At 48.4% G+C, this 12,815-nt stretch overlaps 1 protein-coding gene across 1 annotated transcript in view; it reads right to left on the reverse strand.

Annotated features, from left to right (window-relative positions):
* Nucleotides 1-12,815, reverse strand: part of CACNA1E (calcium voltage-gated channel subunit alpha1 E) — an 89,417-nt gene that overhangs the window by 20,701 nt on the left and 55,901 nt on the right. The window contains exons 28-31 of the mRNA XM_057726047.1: nt 11,566-11,657; nt 10,846-11,011; nt 5,308-5,435; nt 2,062-2,158 (exon numbers count right to left, since the gene is read on the reverse strand). Of these exons, the coding sequence (XP_057582030.1) occupies nt 2,062-2,158; nt 5,308-5,435; nt 10,846-11,011; nt 11,566-11,657 (483 nt within the window). The remainder of the gene's footprint in view (nt 1-2,061; nt 2,159-5,307; nt 5,436-10,845; nt 11,012-11,565; nt 11,658-12,815) is intronic.

Below are 12,815 nucleotides of genomic sequence, written 5' to 3' on the forward strand. Positions count from 1 at the left end.
CCGGCTTCCTCCCCACGGCCTCCCCACAGCTGGCTCCCATTTCCTGCTGGTCACTAGCCCAGAACAAAGGAAGAGGTGGTCTACCTTATATGCCACCTTGGAGGGACATCTCTTGCCGAGGCCTAGCGGTGGTGACATGAGAGTCAGCATTTCATACATCTCAGTGTAATGGATGCGGCCACTGCTCATGGCGGGGTGGTAAGTGGGGATGGGGGCGGGGTGGCAGGGCAGGGGGGTGGCAGGGGAAGGATGCAGACAGGGAGGAGAGGAGAACAGGCATTCCCGGGGAGTCAAAACAAACAAACAAAAGAGTACAGAAAACAGGAAAAGAAAAACGAAACAAAATGGACAAACAGGAAAAGAATAGGAAACCTGTTAATCAAGGCAAATCGTACACATGTCTCCATCCTGGTGCAGATTTATATCACGCCCCACACAGACCCGGGAACGTGGCGGCAACCTCTGGGCCCTCTGCGCGGCTGTCACAGGGACCAGTTTTCCCTTCTGGGATGAGCATCACCCTACCTCCCTGTTCAAGCCATCCATCCCCCACACGACACAGGCTTGTCTTCCATTCCCAGGGCTGTGTGCGAGCGGTATAAACCAGATAGACGGTGCTCCACCCGTGGGTTAGGATTTCTGGCCCCGGCTTGGGACGTGGGTCCTCGCCTGGAGGTCAGGCCTTTCTCCTGCTCTGAACCTGCGGGCGGAGCATCGTGTATCCCCCTCTGTGGTGTGAGCGCAGCAGGAGGCGGCGGCTGGCGCTGAACGTGGTGGGCTGCAGCTGCTGCTCAGAGTCGGCCCGTTGCTTCCACCTGGCTCTGTGGGCAAGAGTGCTCTTGGTGCCCCGGCATGCCCTGGGGGCGACGGCATGCTAGGGACAGAAGAAACAAAACCAGGAGGCGGAAGAGCATCTAGCATGCCATGCTGCCCTCCCCGGCTCTCCCACATGCGGCTGCAGGTTTCACCAGCGTGGAGTTTAAAGAGTCTCTGCAGAGGCAGCTGTGCGGCCTCCCGAGTACGGGAATCACTTGTCACCATCCCAGGCCAGCCCGTTCCCATTGCCCAAGCTGGCGTCTTCCTGGGTCAAAGTCGTCTTCCAGCTGTCAGACTGTGCTATGCCCCAGGGAGCCCGCGCATCCCTCCTGCGGCACCAGGGAGGCTTTCTTATCTAGTGGGCTAGGCCTTGGACAGGGGCTGGGGGGAGCCACTGTGTTAGTCGGAGAGGGATGTCCTGTGTGCCGCTGAATAATGTCCTTGGTCTCACAAACAAGCAGTGACTGAGCAGTTACAACAGACCCCTCGGCCCCCTCAACAATGTATATATAGCAGGACCGTCAGGCAAGACACCTGCCCCGGAGCCTTTCGTCCTCTGCTGAGATCTTCCCAGACGCTCAGAGCTATTAAATTCTCCCACACACCACTGACTCTATCCTCTTTACCTTCTTGACTTATCCTCACCTCCTGCCCTCATTTTTCATTGTTTCTCACCTCCTTTCTGTCCTATAGCTTCTATAACCACTTGTGGCCAAACTGTCCAGAGGTGGGCAGAGGCAGGCATGGCTAGAATCACACTTTTCTACATTATATATGGGATGGTACTACTAGTTTGCTAAAAGGATGCTCTCTGTCTCCAGGGAAAAGAAACCAGAACTCCTTGCTGGATTCAATAGATTTCTACATTCTCTGGAGGAGGGAGAGGCCCCTCTGGTTAAATCCACAGATTAAGGCGGTGTGAGAAAGAGAGAGAGGAGAATGTGTGTGTGTTATACACGCACGGATGAGTGTATGCACGTGAAGAAAACAGAGGTCAAACCAGCCTCGGTTATTAAGTCCTTAACTCTTTTTTTATCCACCTTCCCCCCAAAACGTGCCCTTCTTCCTTGTGTAACAGCTGCTGGTTCTGGGAGGGTTTGGACCTCTTTAAACTCAAAGGAAAGCAACATGAAGGTTCCCTCATGTGGCGCCGTGGTGGTGGAGCAGAACGGAGAGGAGGGGGGTTGGAGGCTGCACCCCGCCGCCGGTCATGGTCACGGTCACGGCTGGGGACCGGAGGCAAACCTTGCAAGCCACCCTGTAGGGGCAGTTCTCTCCCAGGCCCAGAGGCGGCGAGATCACCCGCACTAATTTGTACATATCCTTATACGGGATCCTGCCGCTGTAAAGGAAGCACAGGTGGGTTAATAGGACACTCAGAGAAGGGTAGGAGAGAAATGACAGCCTAGTCACAAAGGGGATGGCTGAAAGAGGAAGGGTGGCTTCTTTCCTTGGGCCTGGCAAAGCCAGACCAGGAGAGACTGAGGACAGTGAGCATCAGAGAACCGTCACTTTGCAAACTGCACTGCCGCAAATTTTCTAAGGAATCAGAGCCCGTTCAATGCCTAGTAACGATGAGCACCCTGAGTTATCTGTCCGGCTCATACCTGGCCAGATGCAGAAGATGGACCCTGGCTGTAGCTAGGCCTCTTAGAACAAAGCCCACCAATACACAAAGGCCTCTGACTGCCATCAAGAGCAGACACCAGGCTGCTGTGAAGTGGACTGCAGAACCCTTGGCTTTTCACAGACACTGACTACAGTCTCTCAGACCCGCTTGTCAGGGCAGTGGGAAGTCAGCGTCTTTCTGCAGACTGTGAGAGAGAAATTTCCCATTAGGCTAATTAGCAAGGCGCGCAGTTGGCATGAGGGAATTTGCAAAGGGCTCTGCTTCTCTCTGTGGCAGATTTTTCCCCGAGTTCTGCTTGGGGAAATTCTTCTTCTTCTGCAAATTCTTCTCAGTCTGGTGGGAGCCTGCCGGGGTCTGCTCAGAAAGCAGCCTGCAAGGGCGCCGTGATGCTCTCCCACCAGCCCTGTTCCTGCCGCCCAGCCCACAGGCAGCTTGGTCAGATCCAGTCAGAATTCCAAGAACACTGTGACCTATCTTACCACCCCGCTTCACAGAGGCTGCTAGAGAATTCTGATTTCCTGTGGAAAGGAAAGAATTAACAGTTGATTCATTTTCAGTGGCTAAAGCATCTGCTGCATCAGGGGCCAGAACAAGTCAGCAACGACCAGGGATCTGCGGGTCTAGATACATCCTGGCACAGATCAGGGTTTCCACCGGAAATTATAAGCAGGCATCTCCACCTCCAAGCATCCAATCCTCGCCAGCCATGCTGAGACTAAACTTTGCCCCAGTTTCACTCTTCCTAATCTTTTCTTGATTTTGCTGTTGATTCCTCCTCTTCCTCCAAATAGCAGCTCAGCAGTACTTCCAAGTCTCTTAACTCTTGAGAGGAGGTTCATTTTACCATGTGTTCTTTTGCTTCTTATTGCAGATGAGACGTGGGTGAGTTGGTTCTGCTGTCTATAGGCTGACGTGCTCTGCAACCTGTCTGTCTCCTTTTTGAAGACATTGGCTCAGTTTACCTTGGTTAGTTTCCCCTCTCATCTCATAGGGAAGGCCAGTGAGACTGTAACCAGGACAAGTTACACTGGGAATTTCAAAGCAGACACAAGAGGTTCTCCTTGGTCTTTTTGCTCTTTCACAGCTCATGCGTCTGAGTCTCAGGATTAGTCCTCATGGAATGGTTCTTCCCAGCAGATGGAAGAACTGGGGAGCAGCATGTTTAGTGCCCAAGGCACTTGGATCCCTAAATAACATGAAACCACAGGAAGCCGGGGTTTCTGAGAGCCAAGGGCACCTGAGTCAGGCTAGGTGAGCACTGAACTCCTTTTTCTAGCAGTTGGTTTCTCCTCTCTCAGGTGAGTGAAGCGGTCCCTTCTTGGTCTCCTGATCGCATGGCCATCCAGCTTTACAGACACCAATTTTTCATATTTTCTACTTCCTTTCCCATATGGTTATTAATGATAACAACAGTTACATACATGATTTAATATAATCCTCACAACCAGCCTTCAAGGTAGGTAGGATCGTTACCACTATTATACAACAAATGTGGAAGCTCAGAGTGGTTGAGTGACTTGTCTGAGGCCACAGAGCTGACAAGATGCAGGCCTGGCTGCATTCCCCGGTAACACAGTGCCCACTGCATTCTAAGCAGCCTATCCTCCTAGAAAGCAGGCCCAGAAAGTAAAAGCCATTGCTCAACCATTGTAATACGAATAGATTTAGAGAACTCTGTGCTCTGAGTCATTCATAATTACTGAGAGGAAGAGGAATTCTGATTCACTCTTCCAACATCTAAAGCAGTGACCCAAGTCCAACAGCCTCATAGGAAGATAGATTTGGGAAGAGTCTTAGATTATGAAGTAGTTCCAGGTGGAAGCAACGTGGTCCATTCCTATGAAGGATGGCATTTCTTGTAGTATTTTCAGAGGGGGACCAGAATGGATAGACTGGTGAGATAAGATCCTCAAACTAAGATGACTTGGGACAGAAAAGTTCCCATGGAGTGAGGGCTCACAGCACTCTCACCCTGTCTTCAACTGTGAGGACCGAAAGGCCACCTTTGAACTCTACAGCAGGGATTAGCAAACTTTTTAAGTAAAGGGTCAGATAATAAATATTTTTGAGTTTGAGGGCCATGCTGTATTTGTCACAATATGCAGCTGTGCCCTGTAGTGTGAAAGCAGCCACAGACAACACATGAATGAGCATGGTCGTGCGCCAATAAAACTTTATTTGTAAAAACAGACAGTGAGCCATGTGTAGCCCACGGGTTACAGTTTGCCAGCCTCTGCTTTAAAGCCCAGAAGGCACAATATCACTTGAGAACTATTGGAAAGTGAAAAAGACCCAGGGAAATCATCCCCACAAATTCCTGCCATTTAACTCAGCTTCGTGCAATAAAAATCCACAAGTGTTTAAGCGATCAGTTAGAAGAATAACTTGCTTGGTTGTTTATATAAATTCAGAGTTATCTGAACCTGTACCTTTTGAGAGGGATGAGAGAAAAGACTAATGTCACTGACCATGGTGGCCAGACATCCAGTTGGCCCCGGAAACCCTTGTCAGTCCCCCCGGTGACCCAGAGGAGTCCACTAACCATTTTGGAAGCTCCTCTAGGGACTGAACTCAAACACTCTGAGGTGCAGACTGTGTACTGAGATTGGCAAAGAAAGGGAAAAGCCTGTCACAGAAGGAAAGAGTGGGGAGAGGAAGATAAAGAAGCTAAGTGGTCCATAACTAGCTTGACCCTAGAGCCAGTCTGAGGACCTGGCCTCTTCCACAAGCCATAACCAAGAGGAATCTCCTCTCCTTCTGTAACAGGCAAGCATAGGGTGACTCCAATCCCAACCTCTTCCTTGAGAACGCCAGAGGCCCTTGATACGGGCCCCATGGGGGTGGCTGAGAGGCCTACGCACCATGCCGCTCTGTCATACTCGGCCCAGACACGGACAAACTCGTCCAGGTGGTGAGGCCCCAGGATGGACGAGTCCCGAGTCAGGTACTCAAAGTTGTCCATGATGACGGCCACGAACAGGTTGAGCATCTGGAGGGGGAGGGGGAGAAGAGGACTTAGGGGAAACCCAAAGGAGAAAAACAGGCTTCAAGGCAAATAAAGAACTCAGACGTTTGTAAGGCTGAAGTTCCTAAGCAAAGCACTGGCGACCCTACTGGAGGCAACGCATCTTCGCGACCGCACCACGCATTTCACTGTGCGAGCATTACGATTTTACTTTCCTATGCCCCTTTATATTTGTGAAGTCCTCCTCAGTCACTTTTGTTATCTGTTCAAGTTCTTTAATGGGTATCGCAGCCGCAGAGGAAGCAGCAGCAACAACAATGTTCTCAAGGGCTAGAAGAAGTCAAGGCCGGACACTGAGCCTCCCTTCTAGACTCCTTCCCCCACCCTTGCACCAAAGCAGCCACTGAGGGAACTGATGGGATGCCTTATAGAGGATGCAGGGCTTACTGCGCCAACAACTTGAAACTGTCCACGGCTCTTAAGTGCTTCCAAGACCCCGTTCTCCTGCTTATTTGCTCAACATTTATTGTGCACCTGCTGTGTTGTAGACAGAGCTCCAGGTGCTAGGGGTGGGAGGTAAGAAAGGTCTGTCGTGCCAGTTTCTGCTGTACAACAAAGTGAATCAGCAGTATTTATACACATAGCCCCATATCCTCTCCCTCCTGAGTCTCCTTCCCACCCTCCCTCACCCACCCCTCTAGGTCATCACCAATCATCGAGCTGATCTCCCTGTGCTATGCAGCAGCTTCCCCCTAGCCATCTATTTTACATTTGGTGGTTGTAAATCTGTCAGTGCTACTCTCTCTATCCATCCCAGCTTCCCCTCCCACCCCCCGTCCCTGGGCCTCAAGTCTGTTCTCCACATCTACAACTTTCTTCTTGCCCTGCCACCGGGTTCATCAGTACCAATTTTTAGATTCCATATATATGCGTTAGCATTCGGTATGCGTTTTTCTCTTTCTGGCTTACTTCACTCTGTATGACAGACCCTAGGTCCATCTACCTCACTACAAATAACTCAATTTCATTCCTTTTTATGGCTGAGTAATAGTCCACTGTATATATGTGCCACATCTTCTTTATCCATTCATCTGTTAATGGGCATTTAGGTTGCTTCCATGTCCTGGCTATTGTAAATAGTGCTGCAATGAACACTGTGGTACATGTATCTTTTTGGATTATGGTTTTCTCAGGGTATATGCCCCATAGTGGGATTGCTGGGTCATATGGTAGTTCTATTTTTGTTTTTTAAGGAACCTCCATACTGTCTTCCATAGTGGCTGTACCAATTTACATTCCCACCAACAGTGCAGGAGGGTTCCCTTTTCTCCACACCCTCTCCAGCATTTATTGTTTCTATATTTTTTGATGATTACTTGAATATTCTTAAAGACATTTAGTATTTAGCAGAGACTGAGATGTATTGGAACCATACAATTGTTACAGATTTTTTTAAAGGGTCGTGAAAGAAGCGTGTACAGCGGGGACAGAAAGGAGTATGGGTTCAAATTTCATATAATTTTCACGTCATGATATATTATTCAACTTTTGATTTTTTTCTCAACTATTGAAGAATGTAAAAATTGCTAGCTCACAGGCCGAATGAAAACAAGTGGTAAGCTGGATCTGGCCTGTGGGCTATAGCTTGTGGAGCTCTTATCTAGGTTATACAGGGGGCAAGAGGAACCCCTAAAGGGGTTTAAACTAGGAGAGAGACCAAGGGCTATGTGCATTCAGAAAGAACCCTTGGTTGCAGCGTGGAAGGTGTGGAAGGGGGAGGCCAGGGGGAGACTTTTGTGATGTTCCGGAATCAAGGCAGTGGCAGGACAGCAGCCTGGAGAGAGGGTTTAAGAAGGTGGACTCAACAGGCCTCGACCATAGTGAACAGCATGGCTTTGTTGTTCCTTGGCCATCCAGCACCCATTTACTGTACTTCCGGTCTCCTGGCACACCCCTTACCTATTTCCAGTTAATATGGTTTAGTGGGGCACCACCATGACCCAGGCCTCCACCAGCCACTGAGTCCTACCCCCTTGGACCACAGTGACTGATGAGCCAACCAAGGACAAGAACATGACATTGAATCTTCTGAGCAAGAGACTTGTCCTTCCTTCTCGGTCTTGAACATGTGGGGATTGAGATCTAGAGCTACTGCTACAGCTGTCTTAAAGCCACAGGCCTGGGGTGTTGGAGAAAAGAGCTCACGTGGAGAAGCCTGGGGAAGTGATCTGCCAATAGAGAAGGAAACCTGGCCCTGGGGATGTCATCTGAGCCCCCAATCAAGCTTGCTTAAGCCTATCCTGCCGGACTCTTCATTTATATGAGCTGATAAGATCCCTTTTAGCTTAGGTCAGATGCAGCTGGACTTTCTGTCACTTGCAAGTGAAAGAGTCTTGTCTGACAGAGAGGAATTGGCTGTGGGGCTGAGCGAATAGGAGCCTCTGCTGCTGATTCCCAGGTGAAGTGGTTGGGTGGGTGGAGATGCCATTTATGCAGACAGGATACACAGCATAAAGAGAAAGTCTGCAGGAAGGACCTGCTGGGAGTCTTCTCTGCAATACAGAGACTGCTGGCTGCATCCTAATAACTGGTCTCCTCTCTTCCTTCCTTCTGCCATTCTACTGCCTAGAATGCAAGCGGATGCCTGGAATCTAGCCATCCTCTTACCACAAGGCTGAGGGACTCTCCCCGGAGGTGAGGGAGCAGAAAGAGGGAAGGGGTGTGGGGCACCAGCCGACTCTGTGGAGACCCCGTAACCAGCCTGCACTGCCTTCCTCCAGGCTTCACTGACATGCCAGGAAATAAACATCCCTGCTGGGGAAGCTACTGTTATTTGAGGAGTTCCATTTCAAGCAGCTGAACCAAATCCTTGCATGGACTTTTCTTTCTGTCGTTGTGACTGGGGCCCCAGTGAATTTAGTCAATCACTGTCTGGGTTATAAAGGGTTTTCCATACGCAATCATCCCTCGGTATCTGCTGGGAATTAGTTCCACGACCTTCCTGGATACCAAAATCTGAAGACGCTCAAGTCCCTTATGTAAAATAGTGTAGTATCGGGAATTCCTTGGTGGTCCAGTGGTTAGGACTCAGCGCTTTCACTACTGGGGCCCAGGTTCGAGCCCTGGTCAGGGAACTAAGATCCCAGAAGCCATGTGGCATGGCCAAAAAAAAAAAAAAAAAAAATGGTGTAGTATTTGCATATAACCTATGCACATCCTCCTGTATACTTTAAATCATCTCTAGATTGCTTATAATTCCTAATACAATGTAAAGGCTAGTAAATAGTTGCTAGTGTACAGCAAATTCAAGTTTTGGATTTTGGAACTTTCTGGAATTATTTTTTTAACATTTTCAATCTGAGGTTGGTTGAACTCACAGATGTGGAACCTACAGATAGGGCCGACTATATCCACATATTTTCTTTATACTCCTTTCTGGATACCTATTATTAATGTTAACAAAAACTATCTGTATTATTATTACTTTACATTTGCATAGTCTTTTATAGCATTGTGTGCGTATTCACACCTATTATACATTTTAATGCTTGCTCTAACTTTTCGTGAGGCAGGTTTAATTACCATCAGCCCTTCAAGGACACAAGTGCTTCCTATATATATTTGTATTCTTTAGCTCCAAGCACAGCGGGGCACATCCCAGCACATCAGTAAATCTCTCTAGAGTGGCTGGTTTGAGTTGAGAAGCTGTGTGACTTGCCCAAGGTCACAGAGTCAGTGTAGGGCTGCGATTTGAAAGCAGATCATCTCATACTGAATATAGCCTCTTTAAAAATAACGTTAATGTGAATTATGCAGTAGCCTCCATCTCAAAATTCTAAAAGTACCTTTGATAGTCTCTAATTAATTTTCCAGTTATATCTTTGGTTTCTTTTAAAATATTTATTATTAAACACTTAAATGATGTAGGATAAAATGGAGATGTCCGCATGGCCTTCTATATGCTCCACATCCCCCTATGATAAGCGCTGATACTCCTGTTTGACTTTCACCTTTCAATTCTAGGTGACGGACAGACTGAAACTCACTGCCGGCTTCACCCCAGTGCCTAGCTCAGTGCGAGCCTTTTAATAATGGCCACTCAGTAAAAGTGTGCTGAAAGTGCTGAATACAGAAATGAATAAACAAAAACCTCCAATTTATATCATCATCCTAAATTTCCCTGCAGTTATTTTCATTATACATTATACTTCCCTATTTCTAAATAAGATAATGTTTTCTGTTCTTTTCTCAATAAAAAACCTTTCACATCTATGAGGAGGAACACGTGTATCAGCTCAGTGTACAGATAGTACTCTTATCATCAAGTACTTTTCCTTTCCATTTTACAGAAGCTACAAATGGGAAGGTGCCTTGGCCAAGGCTAGAACAGCAACAACGCCAATGTGGGCTCCCCAAGTCTCTGGTCAGTTCACCCCCTGCTACATCAGCCTGCCCACCACCCTTACCAGTCTGTCTGTAGCCACTGACCCACACCCAACACTGGACACATGGCAAGTCCCCTTGGGACCACTTTAAAAGAGGTAGAAATTCCTAGACACCAGACAATTCACTTTGGGATGCCCAGCCATGAAGCTGACCACTTTCAAGCGGCATTGCTTTAGTTTTAGATTTTTTGTGCAGCTGGTGGCTTTAGCAGTGAAGCTGAGTTGAGGGACACCAAGGTAGACAGAAACACCAGGCTGACCATTTGAGTGACCTGGCAGCACCTCATGCATTCTTCTCTTTATCACTACTTGTCTGATTGTGCAGGGTGGAGATTTCTGGATGGTGCTGTGCCGAGTCATGCTTTCTCCCAAAGAAAGAATTACGAAGGCACCCAGGGCTTCTCACCATTTTATAGGTGGGTGTGTGCCACATACATTACTCAATGTTTACTAATGCCCAAAGCAATCATATTCTTTCGTGTCTATCAAGCTGGCCAACTGTCATCAAATGTAGCGACATCTACTACATTGTATATTGTCATCCTCCTACTCTGATTAATGCTATCCCCTTAACAGTTTCAAGGTACGTTTTCTCAAATAGCTCAAAGTCTCCAAAAGAGAGAGAAGAGATTCTTAGCCCTGTTTGTAAGATAAAATACCGGAGATACAGAGAAGAAAGACTTACTCTGGGTCACAACTGATTGAACATGACATTCAATGCTCTACTCACTGAACTCTACCCACTCCCCTAATTACCTCTTCTCACACACTCCTCCCCTAGAAGCAGCAGAGCTATTTCTCAGCCACGGAAAGTCACCCACCAGGGCGTCTGATAAGCATCCTGGTCTCCAAGAGCTCCCTTGAGGAGGACCTATTTCTCAACATGGGCTGGGGCTTGTGATTGAACGTACACCGGCAGACACCTCTTGTCTGTTTATCAGAGGGGTGGGTTGGGCCATATCTCAAGCCAAGAGCACACGGTTGCTCACCAAGAAGGAGCAGAAGAAGATGAAGGAGACGAAGTACACGTAGGCCAGGTCGGTGCCACAGCGCTCGCTCTCGCTCTGCCCTGACGGTGCGGTGGTGTCAGGCTCACAGCCCTTCTCCCCGAGGCACGACAGCATTATCTCCTGCCAGGCCTCACCCGTGGCACTCCTGAGCCCAAAAGACAACTGGTTAGCAGCAGCAGGTCTGCGTGTCCCAACCTCTCCTGAGCTTTCTTCCCGACTCACCCGCCCCTTTCTCCCCCTCTAGGATCCTTTTGGGCTCAGTTAGCCTCCTTCTAGTGCGATAGAGAGGGCCAGTGGGGTCTCTCTTGGGCTCTGCCACCTTACCCACTGCCTCTCCATCTTCTGTTGCCAGTGGTAGAGAGGGCAGTGGGACTCCCTAAGGCCCCACATAAACCTGGTCATCAGTGGTTTCAGCCCTTAAATGAAACCTGGGCTGCAATCTGGCTTCACCCTCCCCCTCTCAGAGCCCAGGAGGATGTGCTGAAATTGCAATTTGCGAATTGACTATTAAGTCAAAGATGTGGAGGAAACTTTCTGAAGTCATCAGAGCAGTTTATCGGAGGTCCTGCCCCCACCCCCACCCCACTGCCTATCCTCATAGGAGCAGAGTGAGCGCTGACGAAGGGGAACGGGTGGAAGAGGCAGGCTGTTTCTCTCTCGCAGGACAGCCCCAGCCACCACAGTTACGGATCCAGGTACCTGAAGAGTAGCATGAGGGACCCAAAGAAACTACGGAAGTTGTTGTGCCGGTTGATGTGACTCTCCTCATCTAATTTTATGTTTCCAAACACCTAGATGAGAAAAACAACAGAAAGGCATTGAGCAGTGGGACGTGTCCAGCGTAGGATAGTAGATGCACCTGCAGGGTTGGCAAATTCACATGCGTGGCTCCTTCTGCTGGCCTACCCACAAAGCAGACAACTCAAAACCCAGGAAGGAGAGCAGACCTCACGATCTTGGCCTGATATGTGGGAAGAGTTATCTTCTCCGGTGAAGCAAAGAGGATGAATGCTTGCAAGGAGCATAGAAGGCAAGATCTTTGGAAGTCATTCTGCTTAGATGTAGTTCCTCCCACACCTAATTCGGTCTTTTTATGTCTATGATACCTATTCACCATGGTACTCAAGCAGTCTGTCAAAGACATTACCCCATCACAGGCATGCAGGGAACAAGTTCCCCGCCCCCCCCACTTCCTGTCTCAGCTGGTAATGATGAGAACATTTGTATTTGCAGAACATGTGATCTATCCTTTATAAAGGATAGATAGGCAGATGCTGCCCTGGAACATGCAAGCAGTTTAAGTCAGAAAGGGGCATCTCTATCTTCCTTGGATACGTTCCTATCCAGAGAGTCACATCTCAGGAGTGTGATACGTCTATAATCCAGAGTCCATGAGGGTGAACACACACCAAGTCCAGGCCAAGAGGATGAAGAAAGTCTGGAAAACTGGATACTTGGAAAAGGAAAAAGAAACTGGATTTGGGCAAATCTGGCTAGAGTGAGTTTACGAATCTGCTGCTGGTCGCTGGGCTTAGAATGAGGTCATTGTGCAACTTTATGTGAAAAAAGAGGGAAAAGTCAGAGATCTTTATCCATCGTGAATAATGATGAGTTCTCGGACACAGTGCTTCCAGGAGCTAAGGTCAATCCCATGTCTCTCTAGATGGGAAGGGTGCCCTTCCACATGTACTTTCCTTCCCAGCCACGACTGAGATCTCAGGATCTACTCTCACAAGGCAATGTGTGTACAACCAAAGGCTTACAAGGTCACTTTCCCAGCCTTTTGAGATTATTTTCAGCCTGTATTTAACATGCTTCAGTTTATCTAATATGTGCTAAATGGAACACATTTCCCCCCCAACAGTGTCTAGAATGTGCAATTGAGGAACAGTCTCTGCTGTTTTGCTCAGATAACTCCCACTGACACCTGCTTGGGGAATTTGTTCTCA

Source organism: Hippopotamus amphibius, chromosome 3 (assembly GCF_030028045.1).
Source record: "Hippopotamus amphibius kiboko isolate mHipAmp2 chromosome 3, mHipAmp2.hap2, whole genome shotgun sequence".
In the NCBI taxonomy this organism is placed as follows: Eukaryota; Metazoa; Chordata; class Mammalia; order Artiodactyla; family Hippopotamidae; genus Hippopotamus; species Hippopotamus amphibius.